This window comes from Ixodes scapularis, unplaced genomic scaffold (assembly GCF_016920785.2).
Source record: "Ixodes scapularis isolate PalLabHiFi unplaced genomic scaffold, ASM1692078v2 PGA_scaffold1__304_contigs__length_218370807, whole genome shotgun sequence".
Classification (NCBI taxonomy): Eukaryota; Metazoa; Arthropoda; class Arachnida; order Ixodida; family Ixodidae; genus Ixodes; species Ixodes scapularis.
Window position 1 is genome coordinate 153,191,210 of NW_024609846.1, and position 19,274 is coordinate 153,210,483.

The following is a 19,274-nucleotide window of genomic DNA, read 5'->3' on the forward strand; positions in this document are numbered from 1 at the left end:
TAAATTCACGATGACTCTTGCACAGATAAGGCAGAACGCTTTTCACAGATGTGTCAGCACTCTAGTCTTTCAGGATTTTCTGTAAACTTACATAGCGCATTCACTTAGCGGGATTTCCCTTGCCGCTACCCGTTTCCGAGAAAGACACAGCGCACTGGTTCAACAATACGTTGTCATTCAATCGCCATTATCGCCCTCGCCGTGAGACCGTGCGCTCATGCTTTTCCACGGTCGTAAATGGGCCAGTGCGTACAGCCGATGTTCGGCTGTAGTTGTGGATCCTGCTAGTTCAGGGTGTCGACTGAGCCACATTAATCTATTGTTGTTGCCACTTGAAGCCTCTATGTATGCCGTAGCATTACTTAAACATCAGCATGCGTCTTTCCCGAAGGTTACTGACGTTCGGATTCTGGTGATCACTTGGAGGAGTACAGTTAATTCTGCATAACCTTGTACCTGATGTAACTTGGCTCCTCATATCCCTCACGTCAGTGACGTCACGGTTTGACAATATATATTTTTTCAGCGTGACAGCGATCATGGATGGTGACATCAAAGTGGCCGGGAGAGACACCGGACTCTCGAAGGGATTTCTTAGCGCTTTGCGTAACCGCGTTCAAGTCGCTAAGACGTACATGCATTCGATTTTGTTTGTGGTAGCTTCTGTGTGACGACGTGAGAATCCAACGAATAGCGTCGTCGTCGAAGTCTTCAGTATGCCCGATTCGTGGAGCGCAGCTAGTGCTAGCAACCGCCGCGGCTCCTTCGACACACTTCGTCAACGCTGATGGCTCCTGTTTTCCTTCGTGTGCTTGATGCTCACCCATGACACAAACATTTGCAGCGATGCGAATGCACCCGCAGAGCGTTCGGTGGAGCAACAAGAAAATGCTTTGGACGTCGTAATGATCTTGATTGAGATGGTCAAGTAACGCCACCGCCTTGCTGCTTGACTGGATTCCGTCTGCTTCTCGGCTGAAATTATTACATCATGAATGCCTCGAGATCACGCACCTATAGCTGTATTTATTCATCTGTGAGAGGTGGCGTGCGCCTTTAGACATCCTCTTCATTGCCGCCGTTTTCAAGGTACTTTCCGTAAGCAATCAATCTCACGTCTTACCTCTATCACAGTTTAATACGTCATCCGTCAAAATTACAGGTGTATTCTATCGTCACCCTCGACAGCACAAGGTAGAAAATCGTCCTGTCCTGTTTTCCATAAATGAGCATCGTTTCCCGACGATGTCGTCCTTCTCGATCAGTAGCGAGCTTCGCTTCCTCTCGCTTCTAAAATTGATGCTGCCGATATTTACCATGTCGCGCAGCAAACGACGCACTATTTTTTTTTTTTTCAAGGCGGAGCAAGTTCGTTACGCTTTTTGGGTAGATTATCTACATGGTTCATAAACTTTTACCGACCAAATGAATCCGATAGAATGGCTCGCCCACTGCGGCTTATTTTCAGGTGAAAGGGTGTGTAAGAAAAGTCATGTCAGCATTCGTCAACATTTTTTTTTGTCCCGTCCTTCGTCAATCTTTTAGTACTCATCACTAAGCGTTAATGTATCTTGACTACAGAAGTCACAGGAAATTCAATGTACCTGAGAAGGAACGCATATGGAACTTGTGTGTGGGCTCTCTTTGTTCTCAATGTGCACTCTTCTTTGTCAGGTCGAGAAATTCAATGGCAGGCATGCTGCAGTGGTGGCTGTGAAAGGCGCAAGGCTAGGCGTCTCCGACGGTAAGCTGTTACTGCTTCAAGTGGGAGTGCTGATGTGTTTTCTGGTTGAGCGATTTACAAGAATTACGCACGTGTTATTTCAAGGGCTTGGCGTCGATTAAACATTTTAACGCGACTAGTCGACACCTTTAAACGATTAATTAATCGATTAGTCGGTCTCGTTAGTTTCCACGTATAACTTTTTAAATTAAAATTACATTTTTGTTCTTTTGAATACGTGATAAGTGGCGTAATATAGAATTTCGATTATGAATCAACCTGAATGTGTGGTTGAGGACAGGCCAAAAGACTCTCACATTATTACTTCAGCTGGTTGAGGAAAAGATGTCCGTTGATATCCTCCGGCAAGAGCGACCCCCTTCGATTGTTCACAATACTCTCTGCTAAGCTAAAGGGACACTCGCACGGCGTTCAGGTGGCCGAGACGCGCGTAACCTGCTGCACTTGCCTGAAGTTACAAATCTCGCCCCCTATTGGCCCCGAGCGGGACCGATTGGAGATCTGTGATCGCTCGACCGTGACGCAGGATGGAGAATCACGTGATAAGGCCAGCTATTACGACTTGCTTTGGTCGGGGCTTTCCGAAACCGTTCGCTCGGTACTTTAGCATTTTTTCTGTGTTTGTAGCCTGATCAGTACACGCGTGGATCCGCTTCGGCAGCTTTCGAGCTCAGGGAGTAATGGTAAAGTACTGTTCAGTGCCGCGATGCCATAATGCCGCAGTTACGCTACCGACCCAAACACCAGCTTCCACATCTACCTCAAGGAGAAGCATTCCAATATGATTAATAAAATGTGAACAGTCCCCCCCTATGTAGCAGTACCTTTCTCATACAGCTTCAAAATCATTAGAACTATGGGGTTAAAAATGTATATACAAGTTGGCGACACGCAATGCAAGTAGAGCTGAGTGCTAATATACTTGAAAGTGTAATTTACAGAGGTCAACAAGCCATAATCTTTCACTGACTATTTAAATGGAAACTTCACTTACAGCTGAGTGGTAATTAAGCAACCAGCAGCTGCCTAAATGGGAGAATTTTATGTGGCTCTTTTAAAGGTTTCTGATACAAGTAGCTGCACTCGTATTTGCAAGTAATATTTTTCTTTTTGTAACCCATCTGCCTATCTTGTAGGGGCCCCTAACAAGACAGTTTTACAACTCTAGTGCACCTAGCTACTGGAGTATTTGCATAATATTTTTTACAGAAGAAAGAAAAGCAACAATGCTTCACACGAACAACTGTCATTCGCCTTTAGATGATCTTATATTAGTTTATGAAAATAAATGTTATCAACAAGCTTTAATATTCGTCGCTGGAAAATTCTGACATCGCAAAAAAAGTTACCAAACCTGTGCTTCAAAAAAGTGTAGAAGAAATTTTCAAATGCATCGTATTGACCCTGCGACTCGCGAATCGGGAAGCAAGCATGTTACCACTGAGCCACGACAATTATTTTTTTTCTTTTTTTTATTCCTGAGCCACGAGAACACCGGGAGACGACCGATTATTTCTGGAAAAAGGTGCCGCACTTCACCGATCATCCCAATTCGCAATTCTAAGACTGCGCCAGTTGTTCCGTTCCCGGCTCTGACCGCGAGCTCCTCGATTGATTTCACAACGCAGGAGCACGATGTGTCACCGACGTTTCTTCCATTCAGTGTTATCTCTAGCTCGTGCGTGTACGAAGTGAGTGCCGATGTTTGGAGAACGAATCCAATAGAAGTGTAGCAATCCTTATCCAGCTTCTTGATACTAAAAAACACGTGTCCCGCTTCAAGAACACCTTCGCCCTCAAGCAGCAGCCGGGATGTTTCGTGGGCTTTGTCCACAAACACATTGATACTGCTTACAGGAAGCACTACTGAAAACAGACAGCGCAACTGAAATCCATTGCGGTGCGCGAAACAGCCACCGAAAACGACAACAAGTTGACCCGTACCCTCTAGTCCACGCGCCCGCGCTTCCGTGCAGTAAACGTTTCCCTGCTCGCCTGCAAACGGTCACCGGCTCCCCGGAAGCATTCGTACGGTAGCCGATTTAGGAACTAGACCGGGTCGAGAAGTGAAACGAAACATTGGGCTAAAGAAGCCTTAAACACCCGTAGTATTAAAAAAAGTGAAGACCGAGACACTCCACCTTTGACGCAGAGTGCAGGAAACGGTCACGTGATCTCCCATCTACATCACAACGATAGGCCCGTCAGGTGGCGCCACGCCATGTTCTCGGGGCTAATAGTTTACTTGAGGTTACAAGTTTACCTAAAATATGCCGTTGACACATATAGAATCTTTCAAGTGTGCATGGTGAAAGCGTTTAATTTTTCATTATTTTTGGTTCATACAAAAATATACCGATGAAGTGGTTAAAAATATTTGCGATCGAAGCTTTAATTGATTAATTTGGTAGGTTAATAATCAATTGCGCAGCCCTAGTTTTTTATTGTGTTGTCTTTGTGAAAATAAAAGAATTAATAAAATGTAAGCGAGAACTTCCGAAACTTGTTCAATTGAACGGATAGAGCAGTGAAATAAATACAAGATAGTAAAAACGAAACAAGGAGTATGCCGTGTGATTTTTTGAAAATTCGAAGGGATTTATTACAAGAGATGCGTAAAAGATGCACTAATACGGTTTGTGCAGCTGCGTTACACCACCAGGGGGACATTATGTGGGTGGCTAATCTTTGGATAAGTCGGGTAATCAATTAAAATTCGTGAATTAACTTTTGAATCAGTAAAAATAGACATATGGTTCCAATTAGAGACTTAAAGAGCGTTGTCGAAAATCACTAAATTAACTCTTTTTTGAACGACTTGAAGCTCGTGGGAAACTCGGGGGCGCGCCAAAGTTACCACTCGTAAAGCAGGCGCAAAGATAGCAGCCGCGGAACGCGGATGACTAGATCATAATCGGGTTCCGCCACTGCTACCTTTGCGCCTCCGTCACGAGTGGTAACGTTCGTGCGCACCCGAGTTTCCCACGAGCTTCATGTTGTCCTAAAAAGAGATGATGTAGTGGTTTTCGATGGCGCTCTCTAAGTTTTTTAATTGTAACCATAAATCTACTTTTAATAATGAAAAAAGTTACTTAAAGAATTTTAGTGAATTCGCCGGCTTATCGCAAAGATTAGCCACTCACATAATGTCGCCCTGGCCGTATAACTCACTTGCACAAACCGTATTAGTGCATGTTTTGTTCGTAATAAATCTGTTCGAATTTAAAAAAATTCACCCTGTATATCTTCTACAGTCCTACAATTCAAGTCATGTCAATAAGTGTGTTATGGTTAGCAAGGGAAGATCATACACGTCCAGCCAGAAACAAAATCTGATAATTTTCATACGCAGGTGAAATGAATCTGATAAACAAAATTTTCGAGACCCTTTTACAACCCCTTTACTAGTTATTATTCTGCGTTGCAATTTAATGATAAGAGAATTAGATAAATGATGAGGCACAGACAAGAAATGTGTCGTCCGGTCCTGGTCATTTATGTAATTCTCCTCCAACACCGCAACTTCACCACCACGTTCTATTTCCATTAATTTAATGAAGCTCGGTTCTGTCGACGAACTTGACGTTGGCGCACTATCGAAGAGGATTGTTATTTTCGGTGAGTCATACAAATAAAACTTTAACAATATTGAGCTATATTTATACCTTTTAGAAAAGCCGTCTACATGACGTTGAAATCATCATCTGAGGTTACGGAAATTCCCCCCCTTTATATTCGGTGTCACCATATTTGAAAACATAGCCAAAGGTTATGTTAACACAGACACTCTAATAAAACGGCAATGCCACAGCACGTTCGCTGCGTTTGATTGGTTTAGCCGATGATATCACACACTCAGTAAGATGACAAACGCCGTGACGTTGTGCTTTTCGCGTAACTTGCAGGCTTGGCCGCATTCGGCAGCTGTTTTGGCTGCGTGCCATCATATTTGTGAGTCGACAACCGGCTCCCCTCAAACTTTTTTGTTGTGAAGCCTGAGGTACATACCCTTTGATTGGGCCAGTCCGGACCAAAAATGTGCTGCGATAGAGGCATCTAGTTTGTCCCGCACAACTGACTGAAACGAAATTACGGAGTCCTGTAATACTCGAACTGCGTGATGATGGGGGCTATTTTTAATGTCTGTTAGACATTAAAAAAATGGAAGCCGTTTACAATTCCCTGTAACGCCGGTTAGAGCGCAGCTCTTGAGGAGGAAGATGGAAGCGTACTGAGGGATAGGTGACTCCTTGAGGTCACGTGACCTAAGGGGGCTCGCGTGACGTCAGGGGGGTCACGTGACCTTGGGGGTCGCGTGACTTCAGGGGGTCACGTGAACTCGGGGGTCACGTGTCCCCAAGGGGGTCACGTGACCTCAGGGGGGTCACGTGGCCTGAGGGGGTCACGTGGCCTGAGGGGGTCACGTGGCCTCAGGGGGTTACGTGATCTGAGGCGGGTCAAGTGACCTGAGGGGGTCACGTGACCTCAGGGGGGTCAAGTGACCTGAGGGGGTCACGTGACATCAGGGGGTCACGTGACATCAGGGGGTCACGTGACCTCAGGGGGGTCACGTGACTTCAGGGGGTCACGTGACCTGAGGGCGTCACGTGACCTCAGGGGTCACTTGACCTGTGGGGATCACTTGAGCCCGGGGGGTCACGTGGCCTCAGTGGGGTCACGTGGCCTGAGAGGGTCACGTGGCCTCAGGGGGTTACATGATCTGAGGCAGGTCAAGTGACCTGAGGGGGGACACGTGACCTGAGGGGGGACACATGACCCGAGGGGGTCACGTGACCTGAGGGGGGTCACGTGACCTGAGGGGGTCACGAGACCTCAGGGGGGTCAAGTGACCTAAGGGGGCCACGTGACCGCGGGGGGTCACGTGACCTCGCGGTTACGCCGACGCCGACGGCGACGCCGACGCCGCTCAAGCCGGAAACGGGCCCCTAAGAGCTGCGCTCTAAAAAGAGGGGGAGAGAAAGAAAGAGATAAAGGTTTGATTAAGCCACCCATGTTCGGGCAGTGTACACTTGAGTGCGGGATTCTTTGAAAGGAACCTTGTAGGCAAGGCGGAAGCCTGGACGTTCGTTGCGGAGTCTTAAGCGCCAACCACATGGGCAATGTGCAATGCGAGACGAGGCCAGAGGACACACCGCAGTTCTGGCTGGGGAACGGCCCAGTTCTCTCAGGTAAAGAGAAGGTGGGGAGCAAGAAGGTGTGAAAGGAGAAAGTCGGGAGATCGTTGGGCGCGAGTACGAGACCAGTACGTGTTTTTTGTTGGGATATTGGCAATACAGACCTGATAGTGGGGGTTGCGGGGCGATTCACTATATCTTGCGTCATGAGGTCGAAAGGAAGGGAGGGCGATTGTGAGTGGCGAACGTATGTGCCCTCGCATCGGGCGAGGTTAAGGGTGGGGGTGGAAGAGTGACATGGAAGTGACAGCGATCTTTCAAGCGTCGTCATCGAGCGTTGCGATGGGCGGCGCTTTGCGTTTTGGGGTTGCAGTTCGTAGGTCAGAGTCCAAGCAGGATGGAATACTGATTTGCGCGAGCGAGGATGTGGGCCATTTCATTTTCCGCGATACATTGGTGTGCGGTGATCTACTCAAAGAAGGCGTGGAGATGGGGATGGGTGGTCATATACGTCGCCTGGTCGTGTCTGTTGTGCGCTGGTATCGAGTTTTAAGCGAGGTCTCTGAGGGCTCCTTGACAATATGTGCGTATAGTAATTGAGCCAGTAAAGTACGGTTGTAACCATGCTATGGGTTGTTTCTCTTCTGCTTTAGAGGGGAAGGTACTTGTGGATGGCGTTGAATTGTTTCTCTTTTAAAACCCACTGTAACGGTGGTAGACCTGTCTTTGGTAAAGGTGGCGTTCGTGTGATAGGTACCGTGCGGCGACGTGCGAAGACGGAGGACTCTGCTCTGGCCTCTTCCGGGGTCCACGGTCGGGTCCATGTGTCGGGGGATGGGCTTGTCAGTGACGCGGGGAGTCATGCCCTACGATAGGGGTTCTTTGGAAATGGGTAAAAGTTAGACATTTCGGTATCCGAGCGCGGAGAAAATGGCGCTGCCTTGGCAGGACGTGGTAAGTCGGTGGTGTTGCGCTGGGAGGTGGGCTGCCGTTTTCTCCTAAAGAGTGTTGTGAAGAGCGGTGGGTCTGACGAGGTGGTTGTGGTCGTTAGTGTGAACGCCAAGTTCCGTGCCTAGGCACTTGCGAAAGGCGTGTCCTAGTTTGATGTATTGGGTGTATCGATTGTGTTCCTTAAGACCGCGATTGTGGCTGATGATTCGAGTGAGTCTGTTATGGACGATGTGAATTCGTTTGGCGATTGCTGTGGTTCACACCGTGCCCTCCCCAACTTGCTGCCATATAAAGCCCTTAATGCGGATGCTTGGGTGGCGAGTGATGGGAGGTTTTTTTTTTCAGTTATGGTTGATTTCCACATATTCTGGTTTGTCAGGAGAGCACTCCATGGCCGACGGGTTGAAAGTGGGTTTGGATAAAGCTTTATAAAAATTGGGCGCAAAGAACAAGGGACAGGATTGGTAGGTTCATAGGTTTACAATGCTGCGTAAAGTTCTGTAGAACTGCGGCCGCAGATCAAAAAACGTTTACGGGCTGGTACCGCATGACGATGTCGAGGGCACAAGAAGCGAATGACCGCGGCTCGGAGTCCGAGATAGGCAAATATGCGCCATCTCCGAAAGGCATAGGCGGAATTACGTGCAATTGTTTTTATCGCTTCGCGGAGTCGCGCGAGAGAGTCGCGTGAACTGCCCGTGCCGTAGAGCACGCGAAATCGGCCGCTCGTCCACCGTGCAGAGGGATGAGCAAAGATTATGGAATTACGGCTGCCGGAGCGGCGTGTGTCGATGTGTCAACCAGACAAGATCTCGTCGCGTTGAAGCGAGCAAAGGAGCGAGCCTATATATAACAATGGACGCGCGTACACGCTGCACGGTTCTCGGCTGGGAGTGCGGCGGTACAGTTCGGTCGGCGCTCCGGCGTTATCTATGTGACGTCACTTCCGTGACCAAGTTTTCGTGATAAGGACCTCCCAACTTTGCACCCCCATTGAAGCGCGGAGAAAGACGTAATTCTACGTCAAAAAATTGACACAAAGGCGAGCTAAGTGGCTTGGATAGTGTTCAAGCCGTCTTGAAAGGTGCGTTCCTGAGTCTCAGGATTGCCGCGGGAGCGTAAGATGGTCACGTCGTCTGCATAGATGACGTGGTACAGGTAAGGTACTGATGAGAGTTTGAAAGATAGCTTTTTCGTGGTCATACTGAAGAAGGTTGGGAGATGATGGATCTTTGGTGCGTGCCGTGGGAGATGGGAAGTGTGCTGAGGGTTGACCGTTGGAATTAAGGACGTGGGCGGTGCGGTCTGAAAGTCTCTAATATAGTAGAAGACACGGTGCAGGGTTGCATTTCATGCAGATTGTTCAGGATGACTTAAGGAATGTTATCAAACGCCTTTTTTTTTTTTGCTAACTCCGACAATAGTGCTGAGTTGGGAGCTGCTCGGGTGCCCGAAGACGTTTTCCTTGACGTGGAGCGTCACGTCTGGAGCGCAACGTGTCTTCCGAATCCGAACGAAGTGTACGAAAGATGGTTCCCGGCATCGAGGTGCCATTCGAGGGGGTTGAACACAATTGTTTTTATTATTTTCCCAGGCATGAGGTAATGGATATGGGGCGAAACGTTTTCGGGGTGGTTGTGGCCTTGCTGGTTTGGGGAGCAGGATCATGGATATGCCTTTTCTTCCATTCCAGTGGGGGAAATACGGTGACCCATACGTGGTTAATGTGTGTTAGAAGTTCTTCCATCTTAGCCTAGGGAAGGTAACGGAGCATGGTATAAGTTATGCAGTGGGATCCTGGAGTTGTACAACGCTAAAGTTGATGCATGGCCGACCAAAGTGTTCCGATAAAAAGTTCAGATTTAATACCGCCATCGAGGTCTTCAGGCTGGGTGCGAATGCAGAGGACGCAGGGTGTGGGGTTCGGTGACGGGGGTAGAACGTTTTGCGAATGTATTTTGTGAGTCTTGAATGATCGAGATCTTGGGTTAGCAGTAAGATTTGGAGAGTGTATCGGGATTTGGCTTACCAAAGAGAATAAGCCAAAAGTCATGCCAGTGTTGTATTGCATGGGGGTCGTCATATTTTCGGCAATTTTGGCTGGTAGTTTGCATTCGGACTTGAAGGTTGGTGTTATGCTTACGGCGGTGGCAGCGTTGGACAATGACAGTGCGCTTGTCCAGCAATACGAGGAGGTGGCTGCGAACGTGGGGGTGGTCTTCCGTAGAGGGATCGTGTTGGCGTGTTGGCGGATCGTGAAGAGTATTGCTGCGCCCCAAGTTTTGGTTCAAAAGTGGCTAGCACCAAAAGATTCTAGATCCGTTCGGGCTTTGGGCCAATCGGTAAGCTTAGTTCGGTGGTAAAAGGGGGTGGTACGACACAGGCGGGAGCTTACTTGGAGGCATAGTTCGAAGATGGGATGATCATTGCCGAGTCCGTCCTCGGTGTTCTCCCAAGTCTCCCGTAGGGGTCCTTGAACCCATGTAAGGTCCGGGAACCTGTCCGAGTCTTGGGCCGTGCCCATGCGCGTCAGGGTAGGTGGTTGAGTAATGAGCGTGAAATGGTTGTTGTTGGAGGAGGAAGCTAATTTACGGCATAATCGTTCTGCGCAGTCGTCGCCCTAGGTGGGATGAGGGCAGTTAAAGTTTCTTAAAAGGAGGGTAATGCCGCAGGCGCTTGGAGTAGAGGTGAGGGTTTGTAGCTGTGGGAAGGACGCTGAGGGTTGTTTAGGTTCCGGTACGTGTTGATGATAGTAATACGATGGTCACCTACGACAGTGGTGGTGTTGACGTGTTCCTACGTGGCGGTGTTGACATGCGTGGTATCTTGGGTAGTCTGGAGGTCTTTGTGCACCTAAGTCAGAGTCATTGTAAAGGTAGTGCTATCATTTGCGGTGCCCCAACGAGGATGACTCGTTCTCGGATGGCAAAACATGTAGCCCCGTAGGGGGAACGCTCCGCCAGCTTCTTGAATAGCTTGGATGTCTGGTTGGGGAGCTATGTGGTTGAGGAGGACATTTTTTTTTCTTGTGGAGTCCACGGCAACTCCACTGCCAGACAATGAGGAATTGTGGTGAATGAAGAGGGTTGCGGGTCAAAGGTGTGTCAGTCATGGTGCGCCGAGTTGCGCTCGTGGGCAGATGCTGGGATGGTGGTCCACTCCTTGCGCGGCATATGAGCAGTGAGGCCATGAAGGGTATCGAAAAAGGAGTGAGAGCTTGTTTTATGAGGGGGTGATAATTTGTTGAAAGAGACATGGGAGAATTAGGTCTAAGGTAGTAGTAAGTGCAATGTGTGATATATCGGTCTCTGAAATGGTGGGTTGTGCTAATTGAGGGAGGAGGTGGTGGGAGAAGGTGATGTAGTGATAGGGCTAACGGAGGGTGTAGGGGCGACGGTTGGGCCACTCGCCGGATGGGCTAGAGGGGAGGCCTGCCCCCAGCCCAAGATACGGGATTGGGTAGTTGATGCAATGGAGAGCTCGAACCAGTGTTTTACGCGTTCCTAAAAAAGTTGAACGAAAGCTTGTTCTCTTTCCTTCTGCTTCTTGGAACTTGTTCCAGTTACAAGTTCCATCTGAGAGAATGGAACTCGTTTTTGTTGAAGTTTAAAAAATATAACCTGTCGTTACTTATACGTTACATTTGTATTTTGATAATTACCATATTTAGTTAAATCAAAGTGTTCTTATACATCCCATCTATCCTGCCAAGTCTCCTCTGCGGATGCTTTTGTGGTGACCTTTGGTTGGTGACATATCGTTCACGCATGATCATGGTTTGTTCTCGTAGCGTCTGTGTCGCAACCAGGCGAGCAAGGCAGGAGGGGTCCGTCGTCGGGTGTTCCCGCTACAGTTGAGTCATAGTCATTCAGAGTTGTGACGGATGGCGGAGGGGTTTTCGTCGGGAGAGAAACGGGAACCACAGTATTGTTTATTATTATTAATAAGAACGCATATGCGGTTCGTGCAAAGAAGGTTCAGCATTTTAGGCGTAGGCAGTGTAGGTAGGGCTGTGTCTTGGGGCACGGTGGGTAGGGTCTCAAGACCGTGGAACAGAAGGTGTCATACCAGGGAGGCTGGGTCCTTGAATCGTGACTAGGAGCGAGGCCGTTTGGCCCAGGCGGCGGAACCGAAGACTCTTACTGGAGGGGCTGACGAGTTTCGAACGGATGAGATCATCTGGAAGGTCGGAGGACACTGCATATGTGGGGTGACCCAAGCCGCCAGGCTCGACCTATATGGACCGTTCAAGTCGACGCCTACACGTAGCATTTTGAACTTTTCATCGAAGGTGTATTTCACAGGTCGATTTTTTCTTGTAAAATTACAAAGCGTAGCTGTCTTTCTTTAAAAAAATAGAGGTTCCGAGGCCGGGTACTAGGAGATATTTTGACTAGCGGCTGGACCTCGATGCGAGCATATCCAGCTTATCTAACGCTCGCCCGTATTTTGGCATTAAAAGGGACGCACGATAATTGGTCGTTTTTTGCCGGAGTTGTCGAACAAAGAGTCATTCAGCTTTATTTAACATGATATGAAAACTTTAAATTAGTGCCGTGTGCCAGTCTGTCTCAACCAGCTGCCCACATGATACTGATGAGCCTTGCGTTTGTTGGCCGTCGCTGATTCCTTGAAGACATCCACCCATCTCAATCCCTAAGATGCTTATCTTCGGTATGAAACAAGATATTTCTCGCCGCGCAGGGTTGAGGCGAACAGAGTGTTTTAACGTGGATCGCATGAAAATAGGATTATAAATGAAAAACAGGCGTTCGACTAAACGCCGAGGCAGTCTTTTTCAAGTGGCAGTCTCAGCCATAAACGTAGAAAGACAAAAGTGATTGAATCAGTGTACGGAGTAGCAAACATTTTAGAGCGCAGCACTTCGGCGCCCGTTACCGGTTCCGCAGCATCGGCATCGCCGTCGGCGTCGGCGTAACTGCGCTAAATTTAGCGGTAAAACTTAATCCGCTAAATTTGGCACGAAACCTTTCGCGCTAAATTTAGCGGCGAAACTTTTTGCTAGATTTAGTGGGAAGAGCAGAGGAGGACGGAAAGAGGAGGAAGAGGAGGGGAGGAAAAACAGGAGGAGAAAGAGGGAAAAGGAGAAGGAGGAGGGAAGAGGAGGTGTGGAAGAGGGTAGGAGGAGAGAGCAGGATATGGAGGAAAGGAGGGAAGAAAGATGAGGAGGAGAAGAAGAGGGAACTAGAAGGAGGGAAGGACAAGGGGAGGGTATGGAGGAGGAGGATCAGCATGCCCTGCTTTCAGTACCTTCCCCTCCTCCTCCTCAAGAGCTGAGCGCTTGTTTCGCATTACAGAATTTTAAATGTCTCATTTGTAGTGAGCAACTGAAGCGGGAATTGGCGACATAGGACTAAGAACTCACCGAAAGTGAAAAAAAAACAAAACTAGAAACAACGAGCTCAATATGCAACGATACTTTTTAACAGCCAGAGTTGGCTCCGCCATGCATACGCTTTTGAAACATTTACGTGCAATGGGCGACACTGTTAGCACGAACAAGACATTAGCGCCTTTTCGCCTTTTACATCAAAATGAAGGGCGGGTACCAAATTTTATCCCTTAGCCCTATTGAAAATAATTCTAAAGGGCCCATCAGCCTTGAAGGATTATGGGACCGCACAGGCCTTCAAAACCCTTCAAAAATACCCTTCGGATATACCCCTCAGAAAAAACCCTCCAGCCCCACAGCCCTTCAACCCCAACCCCTTAGCCCATCAACCCTTTAGACGCCCAAATGACTGTGAACCATAGACAAAAATTCAGTTCAAAACGTTATTGAAAATTTATTGCGTATTAACACTCAAAAAGACAATAAAACCAACGCTTGTTCAAACCCGGGCGCAAGCAGATGTCGACGAAAGAGATAATATAAAATATGAACAACTAACTTCTTTATGACAACGAAAAATATATTTCAAAGTACTCACAATGCCGTTGGGTAAATACCTGATGTACGGTAGTTCAGCTAATAAAACGGAGCAGGTGCACCTCACGTACACATACAGAGTCTCAGTAAGCACGTTTAGCGAAAACCACGAACTCGCAAGCAGATCCCGTCACCGTTGAGAAATTCCGAGCACAGTCACGGTTTCGTCCACGATGTCGTCGGGGCGGCGTCTTCGGCGTATTTTTCGCTCGCTGGATTCTTCTGAGGCCGGTCGGACGAAGAGGCGCAAAGAACAAGGCGGGACAGCGGCCGTCATCCGCCGTCTCAGGACCCACAGTGCCATGATCCCGGTGCGTAGGCACTACATGCGGTTGAACGCTGATCCCGGCTGCCAGGCTTGCTGCGAGTAGGCCGACACCGGCCACAGTTTCCTTGAATGCGCTGAACACGATGGTGCTCGAGCGGTGCTGAAGGCGGTTAACGCCGAACTGGGGTTCACCTGCGGAACCAAGGAAGAAACGGCACGGATTAAAACAGACCAAGGGGCGAGCCCTCAAAGCAGCGCTTACCTTTCTGGATGTAGGAAACGGTGCGTTCGAGATCTCCATGGCGGTGAGAAACAAACCGCCCACGAGCGGAAAGAAAATGGCTATAGCGGCCTCCTGACTTCTTCGGCTTCCTCACACCACTCTCTCCCGCCGACCATTGGAGAAGCGTGCCGTCCGGAACTGGCGGTATTGCACCCTCTCCCCATTGCCGGGGGGAGAGAAGCGTAGTGTGTGTGTGTAGGCGTTGTAAAAGGGGGGGGGGGGATTTGAGTTGCCTGTTCGTGTTTTTGGCGACGGCGAAAAAGAGAGGGCTTCCGACTCTGGTGAAAAGCAAAATAGTTTTGTTTATTTACTTTTTTTCCCTTTTGGGGACAGTCCCCCGCGGGGAAGCCGGTTCCCGGCACGAGTCGCTGCCGCTTCGCCCTCGGAACCTCCCCAGCGCAGCGTCCCTGAATTTGGGCAACGCGCTGCTCTCGGCTTGCCCTTTTTATTATTATTAGTGCAACAATTAAAGCTTGTTCTCCTCAAAACGCCGCTCGGCCAACAACACTCGGCCCGCGCCTTGTCAATTCTCCACATGGGGCGATCGAATCCGTAGCCCCCTTGGCGACCGAACACCCGGTCACTGACAGACGGGTCGAGGAGCCCAGTTGTGTTTGATAGAAGAGCAGTAATAAAAAACTGACCGTACAGACATACGATCGACATTCTCCATATAATTATTTGTTTTCCCTTTGTGAACAATACGTAGCTATGTTCTAATTCTGCGACATGTATTTTCTCCACCTAGGCCGTGTCCCCACAGAGATCTCAAGAAGCCTGAAGCTTTTCCCGACCCCATTAGAAAAGTTCTTGACAGGGTTTCAGACATTTCAAGGCATTGTAAAGGGGACTTCAGACATTTCAGGAGAGCCTCTGACGGGGCCAACGAACCCACCAGGAAATATCGGTTCACCTTTCAAACATCACAAGAATTCTTGAAGTCCCCTTCACACCCTTTAAAGAATTCCTGAAGTCCCCTCAGAGCGATTTTCAATAGGGAGATTAGTGCCTCAAATTAGCACTTTCCACCACAGTGAATATTTCGCCGCCCATAGGTACAAAAATAGTGGCGATCCTTTGTTTTCTTTAGCAACGTCGCTCGGCGTGTGTACACTTCTCTGTAAGTTTGTTGTGACATGAAATTTCTTCGTGTACTAAGGAATTAAGTTGGGCGACTTAGCAACTGGTTAGTAGTATCTATAAAAAAAGATAAACAACATCATATCAGCGAAGGCCACAAGAAACAGAGTTCATACATTAGGCGTTGACTGTCAAGTATTGTGCGTATACTTTGTTCCTTGTGTCCTTTGTTCGAGTGCGGTTCTACATATTGGTAAGTATATTCACATACGGACTGAGACATATCAATTGTTGGCTCTTTGGAGGGTCTGCATAATTCGGGTTCTTGACGTTTCGAGCAAACATTTTGTAGGGCAGTTACCGAAAATGGTGCATTTCGTGTGTCAAAATTTTGAAGAGAAAGCGTACCTAATGCAAGAGCAAGGTATCAGGAGCGCGAATGTGCTACCAACTCCGGTGGTCCAAAATGTATTACGTCTGGAGACTGCGGCGGAGAGAGAGGGCAGCTGTTTACACATATTCAAAACGATAAGACAAATAATATTAGTTTTTTATTGGTTTTGTGCCTCTTCAGTGTGTTTTATTGGCAAAAGGACGGCTGTGCCTTGTGCGCGTCTCCGAGTGGTGTCTTTAGCGTCCTATTCCGCCCATGCGTTTAAAGTGCTACAGAAGTGGCAAGAAATGCGTCACCAAATCCGGAGTGTCATGACGTCGGATGTCGCGATTCTCGCGGTTCGTCGTAGAAATGCTGGCGTAAAGCAAAAGCGAACGTGAGTGTCGCCATCGTCACAGCGTCAAAACGCCTGGCTGCCAAAGCTTCCGTAGTGTGTCAAGATGGAGGGCGACCTGGAGCAAAACAGGCGTCTGCCACGTGCAGCAGCGCGGCTGTGACGCCACCAGGATCACGGCGGGCAACACCATGACACTTCTATGACGTCATCGCGCGGAAATCAAGCGACCACTTTTTTGGGCGCGCTAAACGCAACAGTAAGAGACGCGCTCCAGGAACCATAGTAAAAGTAAGAGAATAACGCACTTGATTAAAAAAGCCTGAGCTGAATTTCACTGGAAATCGTCGTATGCTATCGGAGATCAATGTCCGAGGATTCACTTTTACCTGCCTCCATCGATTGACTGTTGCGCTAGTCAGATACCATTTTTTAGTCGACGGACACCGGAGGTAGCAATAGCAAGTTCTTAATGTCTTACTGGTTACTGAAATAAACTCATTCGTTTCCATTTTGACGCACGAAATGCAGAACCTTCGGCCATCCCTTAAGGCAATATTATAGCGCGATGCGTTAAAGAACCGATTTATGTGGCTTTCTCAAATGGCCATTGAACTATTTCACTCAGGCGGAACATTTAAATATGTGGTACGTGAAGACTTTCTTGGGAAGACCTGTCGGATTGAACACAGTTCATGATGCAGGACTTTCGGCCTGCGCCCCTTGATGCGGTTGATCGTTGGGCTCTTCTTGTTTACGGAGCTTTTCTAGTCAATAAAGAAATGACTCTAATGTAGACAACCACCAAGGAAGTTTCTGATTGTGTTTTAAGAAACATTTCATAATATTTATTTATAAGAAATCCTTCCGCTAGAAAATGAAGGTACTGCCGTCACTTGCTTTGCTAGCTGGGATTACCCAGAACTAAAAGATGTTAAAAATTGAGCCTACACGACCTCTACAAAACTTTAGCGTCATGATCCTGCATAGTTATTGCTTTTCAAGCCACTTCAGAGAGTTCCCAATGAACTTCACATCTTGCTCTGTATTTTACACAAAACGCCATGGATTAATCGCTTTGGTTTTTGCAGAACTGTCCCTGCACATGTGCAGATGGGGCCACATCGAAGTGAACCCGGACCTACCAGCGGCAGATTCTCTTCGTGAATGGTGGTTAAGCGAGGAGCGACTCCTGGACTTCATTTCACGCATCAAGTCCGGTTGATGGCACGCCTCTGCAAGGGTCAAATTTCAGACCAAGTTTCCGTGCTTTGAAAAAAAGGGAGCCTTGCTGAGAACACCACATTTCCTGCAGGAAGCTTCCTTCATATAGTTAATAGCAATAGCTGTTTTGAGCTCTTTCCCTACCCCCTTCATTTGTCACGGCGTCACGTAACACCACGAAGTGACGGAGTTTAGTTACGTCGTGGTGATACGATTTGAAGTGACGTCAGGATGTCATGTAACGCCACGACGTAAAGAAACGTAACTGTGTCATGTGACGTCGCGGTGCCACATGACGTTTCGTTGTCATGTGATAGCATAGCGTAACATGACGTCATGATGTGACGTTACTACACTGGTAGTCATGCGATATCCTATTTTTATGAGTGTTTCTTGTTGCTATTCTGTGTTTTTTCATACCTGCTGCCCTTGTGACGGGGCCCAGACTCCGTCTTACCGTGGGTCTGCAGGTGTTTTTTGTTGCTTCTATTCTTTGTCTTTCTGAGCTGCTGCCCATGTAACGGTTTCTCAGAGCCCGAAAGTTGAAACTTTTTGTGTGGGAGACACTTCCAATGGTACGTCTGGAAGAATAAATGTAATATTTGCATATTTTCACAAATGAGTGTGTCACTCTTCGAGCAGGCATTGCAATTGCTCCTCTGCGTATGGTGCCGCCTGCGGTAAAAAAAGCGGAGAGCGTCATCGCAGAGTCATCATAAGGTCATCACATATTGGCTGTAAGTTACATAAGGATACATTGCGGTCCAATAAGGGGTCGCAGCAATCACTGTGACTGAAATCTGGATTAGGCATTTTTTGCAAAACACACGCATCTATGTAATTTATGTAATTCAAACACATGACTTTTTACCCCACTAATTTTACGAGATAAATATTATAATTAAAAGGTTTATTTTTGTTTTGTGGAACGTATGCTTCCCTCATTGTTGAAACGTTTTACGAACAACAACGGGTTTACTGTACTGGGCCGCGAATGAAGCAGTGTGTATGCGCAAACGACTTTCGATTTGCAGGATACACAATATTCATTCTTTCCACCACTGTCTCATGCAGCATTTCTTTTATAAAAAAGCGAATAACGAACCATCACGAGGCTGTAAATCTGCAGAGTGCCGGCGCTCAGTGTCGACACATGCAGATTGTTTCCTCCCTCTTGTGTTCTGCAGTTGTTCTTCAGTTTATTTTTTTTTTTGTTTTTACAGATTTATGACAACTAAGGGGCGTGGCCGCCTTGACACTACCAACGTGCTTAGCCTGCCTTCTACTGTTTGGGCCACGGAGAGCCAGAAAACTTAAATTGTTGTTGCGCCAGGACATCCCTATGATACCCAAAGCAAGCAATACTTAGAATGGGGGGACCAATTCAAGATTAAAGACCTCCAGACCGGGAGTATCTTCACAGAGCCAGACTTTCCTCACATATATTCGATTACAAAAGCGGGAAACTATAGGTACTGCCAGCTGAAGAAATGGAGGGCGCGCCCAACCTTGATTTTCTGATTGTCGCTCTGCAACCAAACAGTTTACGGCGTCAGGCGCCAAAGAACCAATCACGTAGCGAGAAGCGAAATCATAAGAGGACACACCCTGCGATTCTTAAATGTGCGATGCCACAAAGGTAAATTCGAAAGAATTCGCAATTTCAGATTTAACATTGTTTATGCTACCAAACGCAATGGAGCAACCGCCTCATTTTTCTTTAATATCAAGATTCCGTTGCGTAATGGCAAAGAAAAAAACAGGAATATTTCGTGATTTCCGGCCGCGGGGTGCGCTCATGGGAACTATGGCGTGACGCGGAATGAATAATATGTAATACGTTGGCAAGATGTGCCATTATGTGCTCACTGTAATGCTCTATTCGAATAAGTAGTATCGCTTCAACATGAC

General features: G+C 47.7%; 1 protein-coding gene across 1 annotated transcript in view; it reads left to right on the forward strand.

Annotated features, from left to right (window-relative positions):
• Positions 1-17,599, forward strand: part of LOC8038431 (replication protein A 70 kDa DNA-binding subunit-like) — a 34,161-nt gene extending 16,562 nt beyond the window's left edge. The window contains exons 5-6 of the mRNA XM_040504307.2: positions 1,675-1,744; positions 17,231-17,599. Of these exons, the coding sequence (XP_040360241.2) occupies positions 1,675-1,744; positions 17,231-17,364 (204 nt within the window). The 3' untranslated portion in view covers positions 17,365-17,599. The remainder of the gene's footprint in view (positions 1-1,674; positions 1,745-17,230) is intronic.
• The last annotated feature ends 1,675 nt before the right edge of the window (positions 17,600-19,274 follow it).